This window comes from Bufo gargarizans, chromosome 11 (assembly GCF_014858855.1).
Source record: "Bufo gargarizans isolate SCDJY-AF-19 chromosome 11, ASM1485885v1, whole genome shotgun sequence".
Classification (NCBI taxonomy): Eukaryota; Metazoa; Chordata; class Amphibia; order Anura; family Bufonidae; genus Bufo; species Bufo gargarizans.
This window is the reverse complement of record NC_058090.1, coordinates 54,878,941-54,904,377: the sequence shown is the minus strand read 5'-3', so window position 1 is coordinate 54,904,377 and position 25,437 is coordinate 54,878,941. Positions and strand designations below refer to the sequence as shown.

Sequence of the window (25,437 nt, the reverse complement as noted above, 5' to 3'; positions counted from 1 at the left end):
TCCCTTCCTTCTGAGGGTGGTATCTGCCTTCTTATCTACGAGGCTTTGGTCATCCCCTTCCCGTCTCCGGGAACGGGCGCTTCACCGCTTGGAGATTGTTTGGGTTTGCAGTTGTTACTTGGAGATCTCCGGCTCTTGTCGGCGTTCGGTCTCTTGTGTTTCCAGGATGTCCGCGCAAAGGGTTGACGGCCTCCAGGGTGGCTTTCCTTCGCTCTCTGTGTCTATTGCTGTGGTTACCGCACCAAGGGCAGGGTTCTGCTTTTGGTGTCACCGTTCATTTCACCAGAGCGGTCGGTGCCTCCTGGGCCGGAGGCATAAGGCTTCGGCCATGCTTTTGTGCAAGACGGTCGCTGGTCTTCCTTGCGCACCTTACTGGGTTCTACAGGGTGCGCACTGGGGCTTCGGCGTCTGCTGCCCTGGGCCGCCTGGTCTGCAGGCGGCGGTTTCTTGATGCCTTCGGGTGCTTTGCCTTGGTGCTGTGGTCCCTCCCCTCTTGGACTGCTATTGAACGTCCCAAGGTCTTCTGTGTCCCCCAAGGAAATTGGGCGAGAAAACGAGATTTTTGTATAACTTACCAGTAAAATCTCTTTCTCGCTCTTTCCTTGGGGGACACAGCACCCACCCATTCTTTGTTTCCGAGTTGTTTTACCCGTTGGGTAGTTGGCTTGTTGGTTCCACTTTTGGACTTTGCCTTTTCTCACTACTTGGACACGCAACTGGCAGTCTCTCTCTCCAGGCTGAGGGTATAGCTGTGGAGGAGGGGCTTAACAGTTCTCACTTAGTGTCACGCCTCCTATGGAGATGAGCTATACCCAAGGTCTTCTGTGTCCCCCAAGGAAAGAGCGAGAAAGAGATTTTACTGGTAAGTTATACAAAAATCTCGTTTTTTAGTCCGACGGCTTTCTCTGTGCACCGTCGTGCTGCGCCGGAGCTCCCCCGCTGCGCGCCCCCCCCCCATTATAGTCAATGGGGATGGAGTGGCGGTCCGCGGGCGCGGCGGTGCACATTGTGAACAGCCTGTCGGATCCGTCCTGCCGCAAGTGTGAAAGTAGCCTTAAAAGCAGAGAAATTCAAATTTTGAAAATTGCTAATTTTTAAAAATTGTCTGTACTTATAAAAAAAAAATCCAATTATATCGACTAAAATTATCCACTAACGTGAAGTACAATGTGTCTCGAGAAAACAATCTCTTACCTTAGCGAATGGCATTTATCATGTAGAGAAAGCTGCCGGTAATCCAAGACACTAATGTATTGTGATTGTCCATATTGTAGGTGCAACGAGGGCTTCACTGTTGCTCTTGTTGCATTACTGGGACCGGCCCCCTGCCTGGCTGCTTTGATTAATTGTGCTAGTCGGTGGCAAAGCAGCCAAACAGGGTCTGGCCACAGAAATGAGTGGAGTTTGGATGCAACAAGAGCAATGGGGGTGCCTTCATTGCACCAAAGACCTAATTTGCATAGTATCATAACTGTGGAATGGAGCCTTGGATCAACAAAAGAAAGAGTGTTCTAATCAGGTGAACCACAGATGTGTGTCTGTGTGCAACAGTGGGATTGGGACCGATCCCCTTTAACCAGTGAAACATGTAATATCTTCTTATGTGGCTTTTTATAGACCAAACTGGAAAACGGAGAGGACGGTCTCTCAGAAGCTCCTCCTTGTGATGTCGCTAGCATCCTAAAGCAGTTTTTCAGGGAGCTACCAGATCCTATACTGCCTGCGGATCTCCAGGACGCATTGATCAAGGCCCAAAATTTGGGAAGTGACGAGGAAAGGACTTCAGCCACCGTGCTTATCTCCTGCCTGATGTCTGACCTGACATTATCCATTCTGAGATACTTCTGCAGCTTTCTGCATTCTGTATCTATGAGGTGAGTAAAGGTTAATAATGAAGGGGCGGCCCATTCGTGAGGCTGTAAATATCTGAGTGTATGAGGTGGAGCGCTTGGATTTTATATATAATGTGATTCTGAAGGTTCTAGTCTAAATTTTCTTTAATTGAGGGTAGCGCCTCTTTTTAGACTGAACAAGCCCATCTACCTGGGACTTCTGAGCAGAGTACGTGTGTAGCTGGTTCCTACACTGCCCTGAATATTGTAGGCTTAGGCAAGTCCAAAGAGAGGCGGTATACTAGTGTGAGAGACCCATCTGCGGAAGCCACCTCGACGCCTGGTAGATGGGCTTGAAACATGTTTGATCAAATATTTGCGCTAAGAGCTTCCATTGACTCATTTATAGTAGGTATTGTACCACTTTTATTTAGAATGACCCCCATTTCTTAGCTCTATTGTTTCTATGTATAATGGTGTGCAGATAGATAGATAGATAGATAGGTAGGTAAAAAGGATAGACGGCTCTACCACTTAGGCAAATGCTAGAGGTGCAGAGACTGCTCTGTCTGACTCACCCAGTCAGGAGTATATAGTTGCAGAATTGGTAAAGATGAGCAGGCACACTCAATTTGGGTACAAGTAAATAATTTATTAGTAGGTAAATAGTAGGTAGTTGTTTTAAAATATGCTTAAGGGTATGGTTTTTTCATGTGATAGTGGGGACCACCTACTTGATAGTGAGTATTTTGTATATAAAGGAATAGTAAGTATTTTGTATATAAACAAGAAGTAACAAGTAGCAGAAGCAGGTAAAAAATCAAGTAAAAAAATCTGGTAAAAATCCGGAATAAAATGCAGTCTGTAAAGGCTTTCAAAAATGTGTGCAGTCTGTAAAAACTTTCAAAAAAAGTATAATTCCATATACAAGTGGCCACTATTTAGCAGAAAAAACATCAATAAAATAGATAGATGGAATTGATGAAGGTATTTTCAATGATGAGACGGTCCTTTGTGGAGGAAAAAAAAAAATGTAATATAAAAACAATTCTGAGCAGAGAGTGATTTATGCCTAATCCAGGATAGGTATTGTGATGTTGCAATATATTTCACATGGAGTAGTAGGCATAAATGTAACTTTGTACTCTTATAGGCAGTCTGGTAGGTTGTAAGATTTATGTGCCAAGCTGTGGAGTGAAGCGGAGCTCTGTGCCCGAGTGCGGCATCCCGCACTGTCTCTGGCTTCAGAGTTCACTTACCCCTCCCAGCGCTCGTTGTATTGCGTCCTCCGGCAGTGGTCAGCAGTTCCTGGAAAGCTGTGGAGGCGATGGCGTCCCTCGTGTTGCCTAGGACGCTGGGGGCGTGGTTCGCGCGTCTGGATGAATGACGTCAGCGGACTTGTGATCGCGATCCTATTCAGAGTGTGTTCTCCGTGCCTGCTTTGTTTCAGGGTTGATGCAATAATCCTCGGCTGCTTAAACGCGTTTCTCAATTAGAAAATTGAGAAATAACATCACTCTCTGGGGTCTTTCAGAGACCAAATCCTCCCTCTTGGCTTGTTCAGCTTTAGTTAGCCTGTGCATACTTGATAGAGAGAGATATATATATATATATATAATTTTAAGTTTGGCCTCCTTATTATGCTTACACGGCACTTACAAATTGCTCCTTATATAGCACCAAAATATTTCTCAGAGCTGTACAGAAGTTGTCGTCCATCACTGTCCCCAGTGGAGCCAGTTTTTTATTTTTATTTTTCCCCCTGTTTAGTAATAACTGTGATTTCCTCCCCTGCAGATGTGACTCAAATAGAATGGACAGTAACAACCTGGCGGTGATATTTGCTCCTAACCTATTACATTCGGGTGACGGCGAGAAGATATCACCCAGCACTGAAAAGAAGCTTCGTATTCAGGCAGCAATTGTGAAAACTCTGATAGATCATCCTGCAGATATTGGTAAGAATTATAGAAGTCTATAGAGGAAATTTATTAAAACTGTCGTTTTGTAAGAGGTTTTCCATTTATATTTTTAAGCAAGCACCCACAGCCTGCCCCTTGAAATGGATGATTCATACTCACCTGTTCCACGCTGCTCCGGTTTCTCAATTTTCCAGTCTATGCACTTTTTACATCCAGCGGTGCATGGGCATGGGCCCCTTGTATAGATTATACTTACCTGCTCCCCGGATCCCTGCATGGCCTCCGCAGCATCTCGTGTGTGTGTGTGGGGGGGGGGGGGCTGGAGGGCTGCAGGGCTGCAGCAAATAGCAGGCCGTGACAGGGGTAAGCCCATTATATGGACATATATGCCATATACAACCTCCTGCTGCCATCTCTAACACTGACGGAATGAATAACAAAATGCCTCTAAAGACATTCAGTTATAGAATTACGTTATGGTTCGTGGTAACGGAATCCATAACGCAATTCTCCTTTTACCACCCTGATAGTTGACAGCCTTGTACAGGGCTGGTGTATTCGCAGTAGTTTCTTCATCACTTGGATCCTTTATTTTCCAGGTTGTGTGCCTGATTTCCTTCTTGAAAAGATTCCAGGCATGCTGGGAGTGGATGTTGGGGCTGATACTCCCGGTCATGAGGCATCTGAAGAAGATGTAGAGTCTCCTGGAGAGAGGAAGAGGAGGAGACGGAGGAGTGTTGGAGGTAATCTTTGCAGAATGGATGTTGTATCCCATGAAAAGGGCTAATAATTATACAGTTTGTGTTTAAAATGTATCTGCTTATGTTGTGTATTGTCTGTTTTATCACAAATCTGTAGTTACCAGTTTTTGGTAGCATTTTTCAGGATTAGGCTACTTTCACACCTGCGTTTAGGTGCGGATCCGTCTGGTATCTGCACAGACGGATCCGCACCTATAATGCAAACGCTTAGATCCGTTCAGAACGGATCCGTTTGCATTACCATGAACAAAAAAAATAAAAAAATTTTTTTGTTCATGATGGTGCAAACAGATCCGTTTTGACTTTACATTGAAAGTCAATGGGGGACGGATCCGTTTGAAAATTGAGCCATACTGTGTCAACTTCAAACGGATCCGTCCCCATTGACTTACATTGTAAGTCTGGACGGATCCGTTTGCCTCCGCACGGCCAGGCGGACACACGAACGCTGCAAGCAGCGTTCGGGTGTCCGCCTGCTGAGCGGGGCGGAGGACAAACGGTGCCAGACTGATGCATTCTGAGCGCATCCGCGTCCACTCAGAATGCATTAGGGCTGGACGGATCCGTTCGGGGCCGCTTGTGAGAGCCTTCAAACGGAACTCGCAAGCGGAGCCCCGAACGCCAGTGTGAAAGTAGCCTTAGTTTGATGTTATTTGCAAATATTTTGCACCCATACATATATTGCTTAAGCATACCAATTATTCTCTAATTAGTATCTGCGTAGGCTGCAAAATATATATTTTCTATGCAAATATATGAACTGAGGTTCCTAGTGCGTTGTATGATATTGTGTGACTGTCAATCTCCTTCTGACCTCAGTGCACTCCTCTCTGTAGTGCAGCTGATACAAAACTTCAATTATTTAAAACCGCTGCCTTTTATTTTTAATATGAAAAGTACATTGGAAAAGTGCTCTTTAGCTTAAAGAGTTTGCCCCCCTAGGAGCCGACAACCCCAGTGGTGGGGCGGCACGCTGCATTAACCAAAAAGCAATCCTCGGTCACAAATCTACAGTCCCACCTTTCCAGTGTTGCTTCCACGTTTCTGGCCAGACAAGAAGTGCCTGGGCCCTGAAACCGCTGCAACCTGCTAGTGACGTGCTGTTGAAGCGCATGTGACTGCTGAGGCCAGTGTTGGCCACAGCAGTCAAGGACCAAGCCAGTGCCAGAGAATGGGGCAGCAGTCCTGGACTGCAGACAAGTGAGTGGTTTTTACTGGGCACACCTTGTGACCAGTGGGTTTGACGGCTCCTAGGCCCCACAACCCCTTTAATAGCTATATAAATGTGAAGTCCTACAAGTTTCTCACACACGGTCTCGCATGCACACCATTTAAAAGACATTAGTTTGTTGCTGTTGAATATGAATGTTTAGGGTATGTTCATATGGTGGGTTTTGATGGGTATTCCACGACCCATTGCTCACTCGTCATAGTGAATCCATGCTGCCTATAATGCAGCTGCAAGGTTTGCCACCCCCGCACGGATTTCAAAACTGCATCAAGGAAGGACCTGTCTCTTCTTGTGATGTTTTCCAGACACAAATGGGGCTTATCTGCACCATGGATTTTTCCATCATTTGAATATACCATTGTGTTCAAAGACTGAGAAGTCAATACAGGTGGGAACATTTATCAAGACTGCAGTCCTTCCTGGACAGACCTGCAAAGGGGAAAGCATAATCACCTGCCTCCCGATGCTTCGATGCTTGCTTCTCCCTCTCCGGCCTTCGCTACTCCTCTCAGGTCCCTGAATGCAAACTGGCCGCAGCAGTGACCTGCCGTTTGGCGTCATGTGACTAACATGACGCAAAGGGCCCAGGTCACTGCTGCAACCACCGATTGGCTGCAGCGGTGTCAAACCGGAAGTTTACATCCAGGGACCCGAAGGAAGGAGCCAGAATTGGGAAGCTGGTAAGTATGCTTCCCTTTGCCGGTCAACCCAGGAGGAGGGTTTGCCAAAACCATCTCTTCTCCCTTAATGTGCATGGCCGAGATGGGAATAACCCACGGTATGTGCCACACCATGTGGCCAGAGTTGCAACCTACCGGTCAGTGCCCCGCTGTCTCCATAAATCCCATAGTAGTCAAACAGCGTGCCTCAGCGAGCGTGCATATACTGTAGATTGATGGAAATTCTTCTTTAGTATATGATCTCTATTTGTGAGAAAATGCAGCATCAGCAGTAATGGAAGAATACTTAGTTTATATCTTGCATTTCAGATTTTGTTAGTGGAGCATTGAATAAACTTAAAACTAATAGAACACCTTCCTCTACTCCTCAGACAGACAGGACGGGTAGGTAACTGGGGGTCACCAGTAAGATGGTGGCTGCTTGCATTGTTAACTCACTAGAAAAAAAAATGATACATTTCCATCCCGCATGTGCATCAGGTGAAGACGTCGCTATAACCATGTGGCCGTATACCTTATGTATATGAAACCTTTTAGAGTTTTGCATGGCGATAGTTTGAGCACAATTTGCCTACAGCTTGAACTTCTTGCATAGAATATGCTTTTTCTTTCTAACCATTTTTCAAATGACCCAGATTATGACCGGCTTCTAACATATGGCTAATGTCTAACGTTTCTGTAATGTGCAGATATTCCCTGCCTTTCATATTACATATTTGTAGACCCATGTGTTCTGTTCCTTCCAGTTCTGAGTTCCATGGTAACTCCTTTAATTCTAACACCAAGTGCCAAAAGAAAACTGCCTTTAGACTCCGCGCAGGGGATCTCTACTAAGAAGAGGAAATCCGTTAAGCAGAACCTGTCGTCTGAATTGCTGCCAAGCAGTCTTTTCGGTGGAGGTTCAACGCCAGCCTGTGGTAAATTTTTATTTTTTATTTTTGTTTTGTTTTTTATACAAACATAAATTGGGATTCGATGGCTGTAGCTAATGGCTTTATCCGTGTTCACAGTAAAACCAGTGTAAGTTAACCCATAATGCCATACATGTATGGTGTTATGCGCCCGTGGGTGTATGGAGCGGGCCTCTGCAGTGAGCCCGCTCCATACATGGCAGGTGCTGGCTGCACTGACTGGGAACGGCAATAGCTAAAAATGAAAATAGGTTATTAAGGGTTTAAAACATGGGAGGAGTGAAATGGGCTACATTGACCACAATTAATTTTCTTAAAATTGATTTTGTTTATCTAATTGGAAATCGTACAATTTTCTAATATAAATGCATTTAAAATTCCACATAATACCTTTCTTATACCAGGCAGTTGACCCCTACATAGTAACCCTGGGTTCACACCTGAGCGTTCTGAAACGAGCGCTCTGTATGCGCGATTGTACTGGCGTTTACAATCGCGCATACAGAGACAAGCGAACGCCCATTGTCGCGTGTTCCCGAAAGTGTCGCGCGTTCCCGTACCTAGAAACGCCCCAAAAAAAGCTCAAGAACTTGTTTATGCGTCGGGCGTTTTTCAGCGCGTTCGAACACGCTGTAAAACGCGAAAATGTGAACCAGTCCCATAGGGAAGCATTGGTTTGCATCAGTTATGCATTTTACAGCGCGTTCGAACGCGCTGTAAAACGCGCAAGTGTGAACTTGGGGTAAGGGTAGAATGGCATAGCTCATAGATCAGTCCTGTGTAATGTATCCATGGCATCAGTCATTTGGCACTCTTCACATCATATACTCCCTGATATACATGACATACTTGTGCTGGAGCAGCACACAGGTCATGTTCATGTGATAAGTAAATAGGACTAGTGTTGGAATCGTGATTTTATTGTGGTTATTTAAGTAACTACATTACCATGTGTATTAAAATGGCTGCCTGTCTCTAGGTGGTGATAATAAAATTTAATGTTGAAAGAAAACATACAGATCAGTTTCTGATCGTATATAGTGTACACTTTCTATCTCCTCAATGCACTACTTTTCACCTGTTACATACCTGTTAGGCATATAAAGGGTTTCTACCACCTCATTTTGACCGAATTAGCTTTCAGACACTAGCGATCTGCTAGTGTCTGATCTCCATAACCATGCAATTCTCAGACCTTTTGTGTGGAGCCGTTTCATTAAAAAACTAACTTTTATTCCTATGCAAATGAGCCTCTAGGTGCTCTGGGGGCGTCTTTTCAGCACCTAGAGGCTCGGTCTACTCACACTGTATGCCGCCCCGCTCGTCAGTCAAGCACGCCCATCTCGTCTTGAATGCCTGCATCAATCTCAGCCATCGGACGAATTCTCGCGCCTGCGCCGTTCACTTCTGTCTTCGGCGCAGTGAGTGAGTGATGCGCTCCTGGTGCCGGACTCCTCACTGCGCCTGCGCCGACTACGTCACAGTGAGGAAGCCGGCATCAGGAGAGCGGCCTTCACTCACTGCGCCTGTCCCGAAGACAGAAGTGAACGGCGCAGGCGCGAGAATTCGATGGCTGAGATGGAGGCAGGCATTCAAGACGAGATGGGCAGAGAATTGCATGCTTATGGAGATCAGACACTAGCGGATCGCTAGTGTCTGAAAGCTAATTCGGTCAAAATGAGATGGTAGAAAACCTTTAACTGAAAGCCCTGTCACATGATACTTGTGAGGATCACATGAACTGATGAAATCATAGCTATATATCCAGAAGTTATGCATTCAGAATATATGTATTTTATATTGCACATAAATAAGACTGTAGGCCCATTCTTAGCTTTGTTTTATTGCCTACTGGGCAGAAGCTGCCGTTTATTGGTTACAGTGAGCAGTGGTGGAGATCAATGCTAAAGAATATCACCCAATTTAATTAAATTTTTCTCTCCAAAATGCAGCAAGAGCTGTCGGCATATGAACGCATCTCGCCACACTGCCTGGTATCAGTGTATGGTTGTTGCCTCCTCAGTGATACCCACCTCCTAGTTTGAAAGGCATTGGGGGATGTGCTTGTAGCTTTGATATGGTGGATTGGAATTGCGCTGCCCACAACAACCAACTGGTTTTCCAGCTGCTGTTTGGAGATGGAAGCGGCGCACTGCTTAGTTGCTCTGGTCAGCTGCACCATTTTTCTCTTGTGAAGTTTCTGTCCATTCTCTCTTGCATTTAGCACAAGCTTTCAGCGGACTTTGACATTTTTCCCCCTTCTGTTTAGATCTGGCTGATGTAAGCCCTTGTGTATATTTTGAAGGATCAGAATCTTCTTTCACACCATCAACTAGCAATTTAAGGCGCAGCAAAAGACGAGAAAACAGAAAAGTGCAGAGGTAAATCGTCTTAAAGCTGTGCTGTCTCTTACTGTTTTCTAGCCTTTCCAGACAAAACATTTTATTAATTTTGTTTTCTGTTATTCCCAACATTTCTGCCAGAGTGGAGTCGGGGAAAACGGGCTGCTTCTCTCCTAAAATAAGTCGGACAGAGATGGTGCGCCGGTCGCTTCGTCTACGATTCAGTCTAGGAAAAAGTAGTAAAGATGTGGTAAGTCTACGTGGAAAACATAATGCTGTATCTTGTGTCTAATAGCCTGTTGTATTAAAGGGGTATTCCTGCGCATCTACAGGATCTATAACACTGTTGTCCTATAGATGCAGATTTCACCTCTAGGGCCCCCACCTATGCCAAGAACAGGGGGTCCCAGAGGCTCTCTACTCTAAGTAGAGAATAAGGGTAGAGGCAGACACCTGTGTATTGATTCCACTTCTGGATGTGGCAGTCGGCAGTTCCCTCATTAGACGGCGAGGGGGGGGGGGGGGCTATTCTCAACATTAGCTGTGGGTCCTACATCTAGAAGGCGTTTATGGCGTTGGATGTGCCTTAAATGTCTCTGAGAATATATTTTTAACGTGACACTCTGGTTCCAGAAGGAAAAAAAAAATCATATTACCTGGGGAACAAACAGATACTTAAATGGTGGCCTCTTTTTTTAGCTGCAGATTTGGCAATTCTCAGACACCTCTAATGTTATCCAAGATAGTTGCACCACTACTCGGACTACCTATGCACAGCATGCATCAAGTAGTCCAAGACACTTTCTGCTTGTCCAGCCCTGCTCTCGGGTTGGGCAGCACATACTTATGTGAGGGCAGCAGGAAGTGTCTTGGAATAACAAATGCACAGTTATAGTTCTGGGGCATCTTCACATGACACTACCAAAAAATGAAAAAAGAACACCTGGAACACTTAATGCAATTGAGCCGAGAATGACCAACTGCTAGTGGTTCTTGGTGAATGATCACAAAGCCAAGGTGCCGCTCCCTTAATTTTGGGTATATGTTGACGCAGAGTCACAATAAGGCTAGGGCTACATTAAGTGACATTTTTTGTAATTACACTGGTGTTGCACTGTGACATGAGTCACACAAAATCCAACTTGAATGGATTTTTTGCAGCTGTCACGTCATTCAGTGTGTTGCAGTGCGACACCATTGACTTATTATATAAAGTGTCGTGCGACTTTTCGGTGTCAAGAAGTTGTGTGACACATGGTGCCTTGTAGCCCTAGCCTAATACAGGGTGGCATCTCCCCTTGCTGTGATAGAGGCTGCCACTGGTAACGGTCATACAGATGCTGGATATCCTCTCGTTTTATGTCATTCCAAGCACTTTCACCTTGGAGCTGCAGTTCAACCAAGGTAGTTGTTGGCTGCTGTGCATGAGAGATCCACCTCCCCATCCAGTTCCAGATATTCCTGATGGTGGAGAGATCTGATCGAGCTTGTTAGGGGAGCTTCTAAATACCTTGAAGAGCGCAGTGTGTGGGCGGCCATTATGTTGTTAGAACACCATTTCTACTGAGTCAAAAAAGGTGTTGGAAATGGTTCCATAATATCCTGGACATATACCAAAGGCTGGTCAATGTTCCCTCCACAAATACCAGACGACAAAAACTAGAGAAGAGCGAATCTACTTCAGATTCTTTATCCGAAGTCGATTCGCATAAAACGTAATTTTAATAAGAATGTATTGGCTCCGATGAGCTGAAGTTACTACTTCGCGAAGTCTTGCGAGACATTGTATAACTTCTTAAATTAATTTCTACTGTAAAAAAAACTTTATCGAGCAATAGGAACCGTACCAGAGTTCGATACAAAGGTTTTTTACAGTAGAAATTAATTTCTGAAGATAGGACACAAAGTCTCGCGAGACTTTGCGAAGTAATAACTTCAGCTCATCAGAGCCAATACATTTTAATACTGTATGGAGTGCCCACTCCGTACATTATTAAAACAAAGTTTCTCGCCCATTTTCCTTGGGGGACACAGACCTTGGGTATAGCTCAGCTCCCTAGGAGGCGTGACACTAAGTAAAACTGTTAAGCCCCTCCTCCATCAGCTATACCCTCAGCCTGGAGATAGAGGGTACCAGTTTTAGCTTAGTGTCCAAGGAGGCAAGACACCCCCTGCTACTGCAGGGCTGTTTTCTCCTTGTTATTTTTACTTTTTCTTCTAATTTTGTTATTTTATTTTTTCCTAGGGATACCAGAGACGCATTAGACCTCTCTGCTCTCCCGGGGTTGAGTTGCGCCAGTGCCAACTTATCTGCACTGCTGCCTCCCCCACAGAAGCAATAGGAGGATCTGGGCAGCAATGGCTCCCCTACATCCCGCCAGCTAGGGGGTCGCCCGCACGCCAAGCCCCTCTTCCAGCTTCCTGCCACTGCGGTGCCAGTGGCTGAAGGGGCGACCCTGCTGGAAAGGACTGAGGGTGAAGACGTCGGACGGTGAGATGGCTATTCCAGCCCATACCCCGTCCCTATCTGCAGCATCTACCCCTCTGGGTAAGGGGGGCACCCGTGGTCGCTCATTCTGAGCGCTCATCTGCAGGACAATGCAGCACAGCAGCATCCTCAGCACCCCCACGCCGTTCCCCCCCATGCTGCTATCTTTCTCCCCCCCCCTCCCCCTCATTCGGGGCTGACTCCATTTTTCTCTTCTCTCTCTCCCCCTTCCCGCCGAGAATGGGGGGCGGGGCTTAGCGGTCCCGGCAGGGGGCGGGGCTTACGTGCGCGTCATTTTGGGGGCGGAGCTACGTTATCCTTCACAGGAGACATTTCAAGCGCTGGAGGGGGCGGAGCTTGTTCCCCGTGCTTTCTGCTGAGGTTTCCCGCGCTTCCTCACTCCTGACAGGAAGCTGGGACACGGTGGGGGACTCTAACCTCCTGTGTACATCGCTCGGCTTCTGTGGGCGCTCTCTGCTGCTCACTGCTGTTCACTGCTTCTCTGCTGCTGCTGATCTGGGCCATCTCCTGACGTTCTTCTGAGGCACTGGTAGGACAGTTAACCCTCTCCTAACCCTCCTGGTCATAGCTGCTATAACCCTTTGTGGTCTCTATATTAGAGTACAACCACACTTCAGCATGTCAGATCCCACAGGTGCCCCCAAACCCTGGTACCATGCCTGTACCGCCTGTAAGGAACTTTTTCCGCGTGGGCAATCTGAGCCGCATTGCCTTGCATGTCAGGCCCCGGTGCAGGGCCCGCTTCCCGCTGCGCCCCCCGGTGCCTCTGAACCCCCTGACTGGGCTAGGTCTCTGTCTCAGGCGGTGGAAAGCCTTACACACGTAGTGGGCCGTCTCGTGGATAGACCGCCTCTCCCGCAGGCTGCCACAATCCCTGTCGCACCCGCTGGGACTACCGTTTCTGCCGCCCCCACTGGTTCCCTGCCTCCCAGCGAATCTTCCAGGGCCCGGCATACTCAGAAACGTTCAAGGGTTGAGCGCACATCTTCTCCAGATGCTTCGCTCTCTCCGCCATGCGTGCGAGCTCAGTCAAGTCTATCCTCTCAAAGGGATACGCTTTCTGAGGGAGAACTGGCGGATTCGGACGTGGACATGGACTCAGAGCTTCCGTCCAAATTGGCGTCCGCGGTGGGGCATCTTGTCACTAGCATCCGTGATACCTTTCAGCTACACGATGACCCCCCCAGCTCTGAACAGGCCGGCGTGTCCTTTCTCCGCCCCAAACAGGCCTCCAAGGTTTTTCCCATACACGCTGATTTTTCTTCTGTGGTATCCAAGGCTTGGACTCGGCCTAACGTCCGCTTTATTACACCCAAAAAGCTGGACATTTGTTATCCCTTTCCAGCGGATTCTGTGACCACGTGGACATCCCCGCCTAAGGTTGATCCTCCCGTGGCTCGCCTGTCCAAAAGCACTACTATTCCTGTACAGGACGGATCTTCCCTCCAGTCTGTTGAGGACCGTCGTACGGAATCCCTCTCCAAGGCCATATTTACTGCCTCTGGTTCGGCCCTTAGACCGGTCTTTGCCTCCGCCTGGGTTGGCAAAGCGGTCTCTGAATGGGGTTTGCAACTGGAACGGGAGTTAGGGTCGGACGTCCCTGTTCAGGACCTCCGTTCCTTAGCCCAACTAATTGTTCAGGCCGGAAAATTCGTCTGTGAGGCCTCCCTTGATGCGGGTGCCCTCATTGCCCGTTCCTCTGCCCTGGCAGTTTCTGTCAGGAGGGAACTCTGGCTGAAGGTTTGGGCGGCGGACGCCGCTTCCAAACGCTCTTTGGCCGGCCTACCATTCACGGGTTCCCGCCTGTTCGGAACCCGTCTGGACGAACTTATATCAGAGGCCACGGGTGGGAAGAGTACTCACCTCCCCCAGTCCAGGCCAATGGGCGCCCCCCGTGGTCGCGCTGGTTCATCCCGTTTTCGGTCCTTTCGCAAGCCCACCGGGTCTAGACCCGCGGCCAGTTCTTCTTCCTCTGGCCCAGCCCAGGATAGACGCAAGAAGCCGTTTTTTCGGACGCAACCTACCTGGCGCAAGTCCCAGCCTGCACGGGCTCCCACAGGCCAGCAGCCCTCTGCCTGAAGGTGCGCCCCCACCCACCCGGGTGGGGGGCCGCCTTCTCCTATTCAGGAACGTATGGCGGGCCCACATCTCAGACGCATGGGCGCTCGAGATTGTATCTTGCGGATACAAAATCGAATTTGCGTCCATTCCGCCAGACCGTTTCTTCCGATCCCGTCCTCCGCGAGATCCCGTACGAGTGGCCGCCTTCTTCGCGGCCATTCACTCTCTAATGGACAAGGGTGTCGTCGCCCCCGTGCCTCCGACGGAAAGGTTCAGGGGGTTCTACTCTAACCTCTTTGTGGTTCCCAAGAAGGAAGGCTCAGTGCGTCCGATCTTGGACCTAAAACGCCTGAACCGTTTTCTCCGACTGCAGAGATTCCGGATGGAGTCTCTCAGGTCCGCAGTGGCCTCCCTGGAAAGAGGGGATTTCATGGCCTCAATCGACATTCAGGATGCATACCTCCACGTTCCGGTTGCTCCATGTCATCACCGCTTCCTGCGCTTCGCGGTGGGGGACGATCACTTCCAATTCGTCGCCCTTCCCTTTGGTCTGGCGACGGCTCCTCGAGTGTTCACCAAGGTCCTGGCCCCTGTCTTGGCCCTTCTACGTTCAAGAAGTGTTTTTCTTCTCCCATACTTGGACGACATCCTGGTCAAGGCACCCTCCTTCTCTCAGACATCCCGCAGTGTGGAACTCACTCTGGAGACCCTGACGCGGTTCGGTTGGATTATCAACCACCCCAAATCTTCCCTTACCCCCTCCAGACGGCTGATCTTCCTGGGGATGCTCCTGGATACAGAGTTGGCGGAGGTCCGCCTTCCGTCGGACAAGCGTCTGGCCCTTCGCGGGTCGGTTCGCAGTCTCCTCCGTCATCACCGCCCTTCCCTCAGATCCAGCATGCGGTTGTTGGGAAAGATGGTTGCCTGTTTCGAAGCGGTGCCGTTCGCACAATTCCGATCCCGCACCTTTCAGAGGGCAATTCTGTCGGCCTGGGACAAATCACCGAGGAGTCTGGACAGGACCTTTCTTCTGCCTCCCCTGGCTCGGGCTTCCCTCGGCTGGTGGTTGCATATCCCTCTAAGGGGGAAGTCCTTCCTTCCACTGAACTGGCTGGTGATTACCACAGATGCCAGCTTACGGGGGTGGGGGGGGGTTTTCCCTCCCCGGTCCGTCCAGGGCGTTTGGTCTCTATCGGAGTCCAGACTTCCAATCAATATTCTGGAACTGAGGGCGATTCTTCTGTCCCTCAGACACTGGACCCATCTGCTGAGGGGCCACCCTGTTCGGATCCAATCGGACAATGCCACGGCTGTGGCATACATAAACCATCAGGGAGGCACTCGCAGCGATGCAAGAGGTGACCCTCATTCTCCTCTGGGCGGAGACGCACGTGCCGGCCTTATCTGCGATTTACATCCCGGGGGTGGACAACTGGGCGGCGGATTTCCTCAGCCGGTCCACCATCGACCCGGGAGAATGGTCCCTGCACCCAGAGGTGTTCGAAGCCCTTTGTCTTCGCTGGGGTCGCCCCGACGTGGACCTCATGGCCTCCAAATTCAACCACAAGGTCCCCCTATACCTGGCCAGGGCACGGGACCCGAAGGCATACGGCGCCGACGCGCTCGTCCTTCCGTGGCGCGAATTCTCCCTTCTGTACGTCTTTCCTCCTTTTCCCCTCCTGCCACGGGTTCTTCGGAGGATCGCGGCAGAGGGCGTCCCCGCGATTCTAATCGCCCCGGATTGGCCCCGCCGGTCTTGGTACGCCGACCTAATGTTGCTGTTGGCAGACGCACCGTGGCCACTGCCCTCCAGGGAAGACCTTCTCTCTCAGGGACCGATCTTCCACGAGCATTTAGGCTCGCTACGTTTGACGGCGTGGCTATTGAGACCGCCGTCTTAACGCGACGGGGTTTCTCCGCGGACGTAGTCCGCACCATGATCCGGGCTCGTAAGCCCGTATCCTCTAGGATCTACTATCGGGTTTGGAGGTCCTATCTGGGGTTCTGTGAGTCCCGGAGCATCCCACCTCTCCGGTTTTCTCTTCCCACAATCCTGTCCTTCCTCCAGTCGGGTCTGGACCTGGGGCTGTGCCTCAGTTCTCTGAAGGGTCAGATTTCGGCGCTGTCTATTCTTCTCCAGCGTCCCCTGGCCCCTCTAGGGCCAATTAAGACCTTTTTACAAGGGGTGGCTCACTCTGTTCCGCCGTACCGCCCTCCAGTTCCTTCCTGGGACCTGAATGTGGTGCTCTCGTCGCTCCAATCAGCCCCCTTCGAGCCTTTACGGGAGGTCTCCCTTCGCCTTCTGTCCTGCAAGGTCATCTTTCTTGTGGCCGTCACGTCTCTCCGACGGGTGTCGGAGTTAGCGGCTCTTTCTTGCTCCGAACCTTTCCTGATCTTCCACCAGGATAAGGTTGTGCTTCGGCCTGTCCCGACTTTCCTGCCAAAGGTGGTCTCCGCCTTTCACATCAATGAGGACATCGTCCTTCCGTCGCTCTGTCCCTCTCCTTCCCACCCCAGAGAACGGGAACTGCACCGTCTGGATGTGGTCAGGGCGTTGAGGATTTACTTGGAGGTCACCGGGTCCTTTCGGCGCACGGACTCCCTGTTTGTGGTTCCGGAGGGTTCGCGCAAAGGGTTGGCGGTCTCCAAGGTGGCTATTGCCCGTTTCATTAAACTGGCGGTGTCTGAGGCTTATCGAGCCAAGGGCAGACCTCCGCCTTTCGGCGTCACTGCTCATTCCACCAGAGCAGTCGGAGCTTCCTGGGCGCAGAGGCATCGGGCCTCGGCTGAACAGTTGTGCAAAGCAGCCACTTGGTCCTCTCTGCACACTTTCACAAAGTTCTATAGGGTGCATACGCATGCATCAGCGGATGCTGCTTTGGGCCGCCTGGTTTTGCAGGCAGCGGTTTCCTGATGCTCTGGTGGTGTTCCGCCTTGGGTTTGTGGTCCCTCCCTTCTTGGACTGCTCTTGAACGTCCCAAGGTCTGTGTCCCCCAAGGAAAATGGGCGAGGAAAAGGAGATTTTTGTATAACTTACCAGTTAAATCTCTTTCTCGCTCTTCCTTGGGGGACACAGCACCCACCCTTCTGTGTTTGGTTACAGGGTTATGGTCTGGCGCCCCGTTGGGTTGCTGGCTGGTTGTTTCCGTTATTGGTTGTTATCCTTTCACTACTTGGACACACAACTGGTAGCCTCTATCTCCAGGCTGAGGGTATAGCTGATGGAGGAGGGGCTTAACAGTTTTACTTAGTGTCACGCCTCCTAGGGAGCTGAGCTATACCCAAGGTCTGTGTCCCCCAAGGAAGAGCGAGAAAGAGATTTAACTGGTAAGTTATACAAAAATCTCCTTTTTATGCAAATCGACTTCAGATGAAGCATCTGAAGTCTATTCGCTCATCCCTAGTTACTATAGCCCAGGGATGGCCAACCTGCGGCTCTCCAGCTGTTGCAAAACTACAACTCCCAGCCCTCCCATGCTGCCTACAGCAGGGCAAGGTGGGAGTTGTAGTTTTACAACAGCTGGAGAACCGCAGGTTGGCCATCCCTGCTATAGCCATTCTCGTCTGGTATTTGAGGAGGGAACATTGACCAGCCTTCGGTATGTCCAGGACATTATGGAACCAGTTCTACTGCCTTTTTTCACTCAGTAGACATGGTGTTCCAACAACATAATGGCCGCCCACACACACGGCGCTCTTCAGAGTATCTAGTAGCTCCCCTAACAAGCTCTCCAGCCCTACTGTGAACTCTGGTGCAGCCATCAATGGCAAAAGATAGTGTCCAGTGATGAAAGCAGGTCCTGCGTTTAGTACTAACGATCGCCACATCGGACCTAGAGGATATCCAGCATGTGCACTTCCACTACCATGTGAGAGTGGCATGCTGTATCGTAGCACTGGGAGATTAATGTGAGTTCTTTGTTAATCTCAGAATTAGGTTTTCCTGTTTTTTTTTTTTTTTTTTTGTTTGTTTTTTCCTCCAGTAGTGTACATGGGGAATGCAAGCAGTCACTAAAACAGACCTGTCAGGAGAGGTGACAAGTCCTCGCTAAAATGTATTTAATTGTAGGGCATACGCCACACAGTGTATGAATAGTGATGAGAACTGATAATCATACTCCTATTTGGGTGTTTAACTCGTACCTACTATAGAGTGACTGCTGGCTTTTATTACATGTCACTGGCCAGGTTTCTGACTGGACAGATTTATAAAACTGATTTTTTTTATTTAATCCTCCCAGAGCACTGGATTTCCTGCTAGTATTCGGTCCCAAAACATTGGCTGGAGACTTGCAAACTCAATAGAATTTAATGTTTCTGGAAGCAAGACAGATGTGGTTTCTTCACCAGTGGACAGTCCATTTGTAAGTACAGGTAAGAGCCAGGCTCCTCCATCCAGGTTTGGTGTCAGCAGTAAACAAGTGGGAATGGTCGTGAACCTGATGATGGAGTAGTCAGCAAAAGGACAATGAGAATGTAAGTTTTTATATACCAGTAGAAAAATCTGAAATGACCTGCCGTCATAAAGTTAAAGCAGTGACGAGTCAGTTTTCCGATACCCCGGTTTATTAGGGGCACTATAGGTTTCGTCATCTCCTGTGGCTTTTCAGCTGTATGGAACATGTAGTTCTGCGGTATTCTCTAGCATGTTCACAATACGACATAACATGTCTGTGCTCCTAAACTAAGTGAACAAAACACCCTCTTCAGATAATAGAATCTTTGTTGCGGACACCTAAATTATTGGGTGCTGTCTAAACAGCCTCTGCTGCCGGCACACAATTAGTCTCTATAGGGACGAGCGATGCCATTAGCTATCACTCCTCCCTGTCCTGTAGAGGAGGTCGTTGCATGTAAATGCAGTGGTCTTCTCCACTGGCGAGCAAGAGATTGTTGAGAAGAAACACTTCCTTCCTGACAATCATCTGCTTAATTGAGCAGTGTAAAAGGGCCTTTAGACTTTCCTGCAAGCTTAGGTGGGGTTTTACTCTTCAGAGGGTTTGCCATTAATCTAAAATAAATTATGTTGCTTTAATTAAAGAAAAGTGTCTGCAAATGCAGCAAGGCAAAGTGACGTTACAAAGGAGCTGCTGCAGAAGCCCCTGACACATGTCCTCATCTGTCCTAGATTCCCCCTATGAGGACACTCTGGAAATCCAGGACAGTTGCATTATGAATGATTTTTAACAGTTTAAATGTGTCATTGGTGAAAAGTAAAAAATGTTTTTTTTTTTTTTCCACAACACTTAATGGCACTCTTCTTTCTGATTGTTCCCAGGCTCCAAAAAAATAAGCAAATCGGAAGAAAACTTATTAACCCCCAAGAAATCTGATCACTCTAGTCACCGCCTGTGCTGGACTGGCCCCCATCCTGTTAGTGAGTTTTGTGACAAGGAGACTCCTAAAGGTGGTTACCTCTATGCTGAAAACTGCTACTCTGAGCCTGTTGTTGTAACTGGGAAACCCCCGGTCATGCCCAAACCGCTGATATTGGTAGCTTGCTCTGAGGAGCATCAGAATTCCTCCCTCTGTGAGGAAGGAGAGAGTCAAGTCCACAGCACTCTGCAGAGGATCACCAAGGCGTTTACAGAATCCGGGAGCGACCTTCACATGGTTGTTGAATGTTCTAAGTCTGCAAATGTGGAAGACAGTCCTCCTCCTGTGTCTGCTCCTCTTCCTAATGCTGTCGTTCAGGATTGCAACTTAGACGGCAAGCATAGTGCTGACAATGATGAACGCACATCTGAAGAAGAGTTACATATGGAAGAAAAGGAATCAAGTCCACAAGGCACTGGCTTAGTGGACCTGGCAGAAGCGAAGGCTTCTGAGGTTGTACTGAAGATTGTGGAGGAAACTGACTGTATCAATGACAATGTATTTGCACATCATAAAGAGGAAAGCGGCATAAATGAAAATGGTGATTTAGGTAAGCCAGTGTGTCCAGTTACTAGTGATGCTGCACATGGCACTCTGTTGGCATCAGAGCCTAGGCAGCAAAAGGTGGTGTCCATCCCAGCTAGGATTCAGGCCGCTCATGATCCCCTTCCTAGGCCTCAACGTAGGACCAGCAGGGTGTCTGACCACATACAGCACTTCAATAAACTCTGCCTAAACGATCACAGTGTTGGCCAGAAACTGAAGTCTCCCATAAAATTTGAGCGGACACCTGTGCGCAGGTCTGTTCGGCGCATAAATTCCATGTCTGGAGTAAAAAGACAAGTGGACAATGGTTGGAAGGAAAATGCTGCTGGCTCCCCAATGGTAAAAGCGGTTAGCTTTGATGGGTCGTTGTCCTCTGAAGTGTTTCTAACCAATAGCAGCAGTCTGGAATCCTCTGTAGATCGTTCGTCTATCTATTCCTTTCGAGGACACTTCAGGATTCCTAAGCAGTCTGTAAAGAATACACCCCACTCTCTCAATCACCCCGCAAACCCACCGAAAACCGTGCTGGAGGATCTAACCAATCAGGGTATATCCCGAACTTCCGGCAAGAAGTCTGATCTTTCTGCTACTACATCCAATCCTAACGCAGTACGCATCCTGTCTGGTAGGGAGCATAGTCGCTACAGAGGATCACCAAAGAACCCAATTGCACGAGTTACCTTCCTGCCAGCTACCAAGCCTTTAGACCTCTAAGACTGGTGACAAGCTTTGTTTACATGCATAACATGCAAGCCAATGGACCGAAAATGATATATATTTTTTTTTTTTTAACGTTTCAGTCAGAAGCACCTTGCACGCTTGATATGACGCCGTTTGGAACGGTTTTGGAGTCTATGCCTCCTGTAGGGTTCAGGAGACGGTAAAAGCTGTTGTTGACTTTCTTTGATAGTGGAGACAGATGAGAATCTACGACCTGTATTTTGTTTCCACGCTTCTGAGCCGGGAGATTAATCCTCATGGGTTGTTTTTCAGGACTGGACCATCTGTGTCCTGAAAACCTAGATGGGGGAAAAAAAAAGAAAAACTTGAAATTTGCTCTTGTCATGATCTTGGTCTTATTATATTATACTGTATACACGGGTAACACAGCTTGAATTCTACTTTTTGGGAGACCTATGTTCTCAGTGTTGAACTGAATCTTTAGTTTATTCAGTATATAGCTTATGTGAGGTTTCATTTCATTCTTTCAATGGTTCGATGCAGGTCTTAAGATTTTTTTTGTCAGGGTACTTTCACACTTGCGGCAGGACGGATCCGACAGGCTGTTCACCATGTCGGAGCCGTCCTGCCGCTATTTCGCCGGACCGCCGCTCCGTCCCCATTGACTATAATGGGGACAGGGGCAGAACTCCGGCGGTGCACGGCGAAAGCCGCCAGACTAAAGTCGGACATGCAGGACTTTTTAGTCCGGCGGCTTTCGCCGTGCTGCGCCGGAGCTCCGCCCCGTCCCCATTATATTCAATGGGGACGGAGCGGCGGCACGACAAAATAGTGGCAGGACTGATCCCACATGGTGAACAGCCTGTCGGATCCGTCCTGCCGCAAGTGTGAAAGTATCCTTAGCTATATTTTAATTATTGCCAAATTGTGGTCTCTGGTTTTTCGTTCATCGGATTGCACCCAGAGGGGTTAATTTTTTATATTTTTTTTTCTTGATACGTTGAAAGTTTTAATTGTAAATTGAAAACTATTTAAAATAAGTAGGTGAATGAATGCTGGGTTAAGGCAGATGATAGTGCGATTGTATAGTCACTTATTTATTGCTTACAGGCGTTATTTTCATTTTCCCGCAAAGCAGCTTTAATATCGGGAATATTAAAGGTTTAAAATGCCTGTTAAACAGGTTGTCCGCCTTTTGGGTGGGGGGCTTTCAGTAACACCCCCCTTCTTTCCCCTAAATTACCGGAGGGAAACAGGTTTGCGTGATTTCTGCTGCTGGCTTCTGTCTCCTTCTGTCCCATTGATGTGACATATGGGGGACACGTCACTGCCACAACCAGTCATTGACTGCAGTGCCCATGTGATCTTGATTAAACAGGAAGTTTACCGGCAGAGGTGGGACACGGCGAGCACGAAAGGACTCCTAAGGTGGACAACCCTTCTATGATCTTGCATTGCTAGTTGCCCAAGACCATCTTAAATACTTAACTCATAGCATTGCTAAAATTACCTAATTTTGATTTATGTAACTATTGATACTTTCATGATGGTCATGGAATTTTGCATAAGATTTTACCACCTAGATTTTGTTGCATGTTTTAGAGAATACAGACCATAACACCTAGGAATTATAGATCAGTCTTACATGATGAGGCAGCTACTTCCATTTACATGGGTTCAAGGCTGAACTCTGCCATAGCTCTTGTAGCATATCCTGTAATATATTTTAATGTGTTTGTCTTGCGTGATTTTAGATATTTTATTTTTCCATGGTCTAGCACAAGCTTATTTCTCAGGATGTTTGACTTTTTACTAAGCAGGAACTTTAACATGCTTTGTACCAGGCAAGACTAACCTTTTTGTAGACCGTTTTAAACTGGTACTGATTGTGTTAAGATGTCACATTGTCAGCTGTAACTGAGACTGATGACAAAATAAATTTTCTGCAGAGGACCTCTTATTCATTTCTACTTGCAGTAAATCACATGTTGGAATGACATCTGGTAGACCATGCATGTGATTCTTCTAGCTCTAAATAACATATGGCCAAAGGTTTGCAGCCAGCAACAATGGTTTTGGGTTAGGTCCAAACTGAAGTTGAGAATATTTGATATTGGCTTTGCAGCCCCAGTAGTCTGACTAGAATTCCCCTTGGAAATATCAGCAGTGTCTGCATTCTGCAGTACTTAAATTGCGTCTCGTTCCCCCTTGCAGCCCCCCACTTATGCAGTAGCCATAGCAAGCTACACTTCACTCACCCAGTCGTTGCAACAGGACCAATGGCTAAAACCTGCAGTAAATCACAGTATATGAACAGCGATCTGCTGCCCAGAAACATTGAATCTGTATGAAGACAAGCAATAGAAGTAGCCATCACTAGTTCAGATTAAAGCAGCAGTGATCACTTCCACTGAAAACAGCCAAATATTGGGAAGGAACGCTTCCTTCCCAATAATTGCCCACCAGGTCAGGCTGTCATAATCCAACGTTAAGAATAATCGTCCCTCGAGAGTCTGGATGGTTTCCTGTTTGTAGTGCTATATTCAGCTTTGACTAAATTGACGACGCATGAAGGAGCCATGGCCAGCGTTGACGAGTTCCTGTATTACAATAGAGGGCAGTAAGGCTGTCCCAGGAAAAGCCACTACAGCATTTGGCACCAATCGTATACCTGCTTTCAACACCATCTTACTTTATTACCTCTCAGCCATCAGGACTCCAGCAAACAAAAATATGGCAAAGTCGCACATAATTTTAGGTTGGTTTATTTAATGTTGGCTTTGTAGAGACTAACCATACTTTCCCCAAACTCGCGCACACAAGGTCCAATTTCATAAACGGCCAATAAACCTTTCAGCAACTACACATAAAAGGGGCAAGATGGTGTAGACTGAGAACTGGGACTTCCTAAAAACATGTCGCCAAAAAGTGCAGTGCAATCTGCAGGCAGCTTGTTATAGAGCAGGAGATGAGCAGATTGAAATAGGTCCTCTAAGTTTTCTCCATAAAACATCTTCACTGCTCCTGACATGTCTGTTTTTAATAGCTTGATGCATTCCAAATGTAATAACAATTCTGGAGCTTCTATTCTTATGTCTGTATGTTGTCCCTTTCCTCTGTTATTTCTACTAGAAGTTATGAATAATTGCTATTGCCTTCAGTAAGGGTACAGAGGGGAGGTAACCAGTTAGGGGCGTGTACCTGCGGAGTCTGAAAATGGCAGCACTGATTGGATAGTGAATCTGTGTGGGTACACCCCCCAACTGGTTACCTCCCCTCTGTACCCTTACTAAAGGCAATGGCAATTAAATCATAACTTATAGTGCAAATAATAAAGGAATGGCACAACATACAGACATGAGAATAGATGCTCCAGAATTATTACATGGGCAATGCATGTAGCTAATAAAACAGACATGTCGGTAACGGTGCAAGGCCCTCTTTTTAAAGGGGTTGTGTCACTTAAGCAAATGGCTGGGATCCACTGTTTGCCGACTGCAAAAAGCATATGGTTGTGTGCATGAGGCCTGATACAGGGAATGCTATCAATCAAAATGTATTTCTTTTACGTACTTATATAGCACTACTATATTCAAAGTGCATAAGCCCACTCACCACGTCAAGGTTGCCTCTTTTCAGTGGGACCTACTCTAATTTGGCGCAGCACCATGTGGCAACCACTGCCGCCAAAACACAGTGCCCACATGCAGCGAGACCTAGCAGCCCAACTGCACCACTCCTGGCCACAGCAGCAACCACACAGTACTGCACCATGTGAACAGGTGTCTAAGCTCCAAGACTACATGGACAGGAGAGTCCTAAACTGAGACCAAATAACCATCAACCTATTGTCACGGATGGTGTAACAGAAAACAAGAAGTTACAAATAAGGATCCGACTGCTTTATCCGAAACTAAGGAACAAAAGGGTGACCCCTATTTAAGCCCTGAAACTCTCCCTGTCTTCTCAGCCCATGCAAAGATTTCTGATAGAAAATTGCATGCCCTCGTGCCTTGACTGTGTGACACCTGAACACCCTATAATAGTGAGGGGACCCGACCCCCAGCTCCCTACACTTAATACGGAGGGAGTCAGGGTCACCTAGGATCATGCAAACAGGAAAAACACAAATAAATGAACAGACTTATCTGTAGAAGCATCAGTTGTAGCATCCAGCATGTACACACTCCAGGAAGTTGTGTAAACCGCAAAGTGATGCAGTATGGGAGGGGATTTAAAGGGATGCAATCAGTGCAACTAGATGACAGCTGAGAGAGGGAAACGAGATGACAAAACAAAAGAACCTCAAGCAGGAGGTTCTGAAGAACGTCTGTCAGAGCTTCTCAGATGTCTGGCGGTGACAGTACCCCTCCTTCTACGAGTGGACTCCGGACACTCAGAGCCCACCTTCTCAGGATGGGACCTATGAAATGCCCTGATGAGACGAGTGGCCTTAATGTCCGTCACTGGGACCCACATCCTCTCCTCAGGACCATAACCCTCCCAATGAACGAGTTACTCGAGAGAACCGCGAACAACACGAGAATCCACAATCCTAGAGACCTGAAATTCAAGATTACCATCA

At 47.8% G+C, this 25,437-nt stretch overlaps 1 protein-coding gene across 3 annotated transcripts in view; it reads left to right on the top strand.

Moving 5' to 3' along the window:
• The window catches only part of LOC122921855 (rho GTPase-activating protein 11A-like), a 33,069-nt gene extending 11,649 nt beyond the window's left edge, over positions 1-21,420 (top strand). Inside the window, exons 4-12 of one of the 3 annotated variants that reach the window (XM_044272137.1) lie at positions 1,618-1,874; positions 3,630-3,790; positions 4,354-4,497; positions 6,736-6,810; positions 7,173-7,343; positions 9,607-9,718; positions 9,821-9,929; positions 18,491-18,623; positions 19,528-21,420. In XM_044272137.1, the coding sequence (XP_044128072.1) occupies positions 1,618-1,874; positions 3,630-3,790; positions 4,354-4,497; positions 6,736-6,810; positions 7,173-7,343; positions 9,607-9,718; positions 9,821-9,929; positions 18,491-18,623; positions 19,528-20,885 (2,520 nt within the window). In that variant the 3' untranslated portion in view covers positions 20,886-21,420. The remainder of the gene's footprint in view (positions 1-1,617; positions 1,875-3,629; positions 3,791-4,353; positions 4,498-6,735; positions 6,811-7,172; positions 7,344-9,606; positions 9,719-9,820; positions 9,930-18,490; positions 18,624-19,527) is intronic. The other 2 variants (XM_044272139.1, XM_044272138.1) reach the window with 2 other exon arrangements.
• The last annotated feature ends 4,017 nt before the right edge of the window (positions 21,421-25,437 follow it).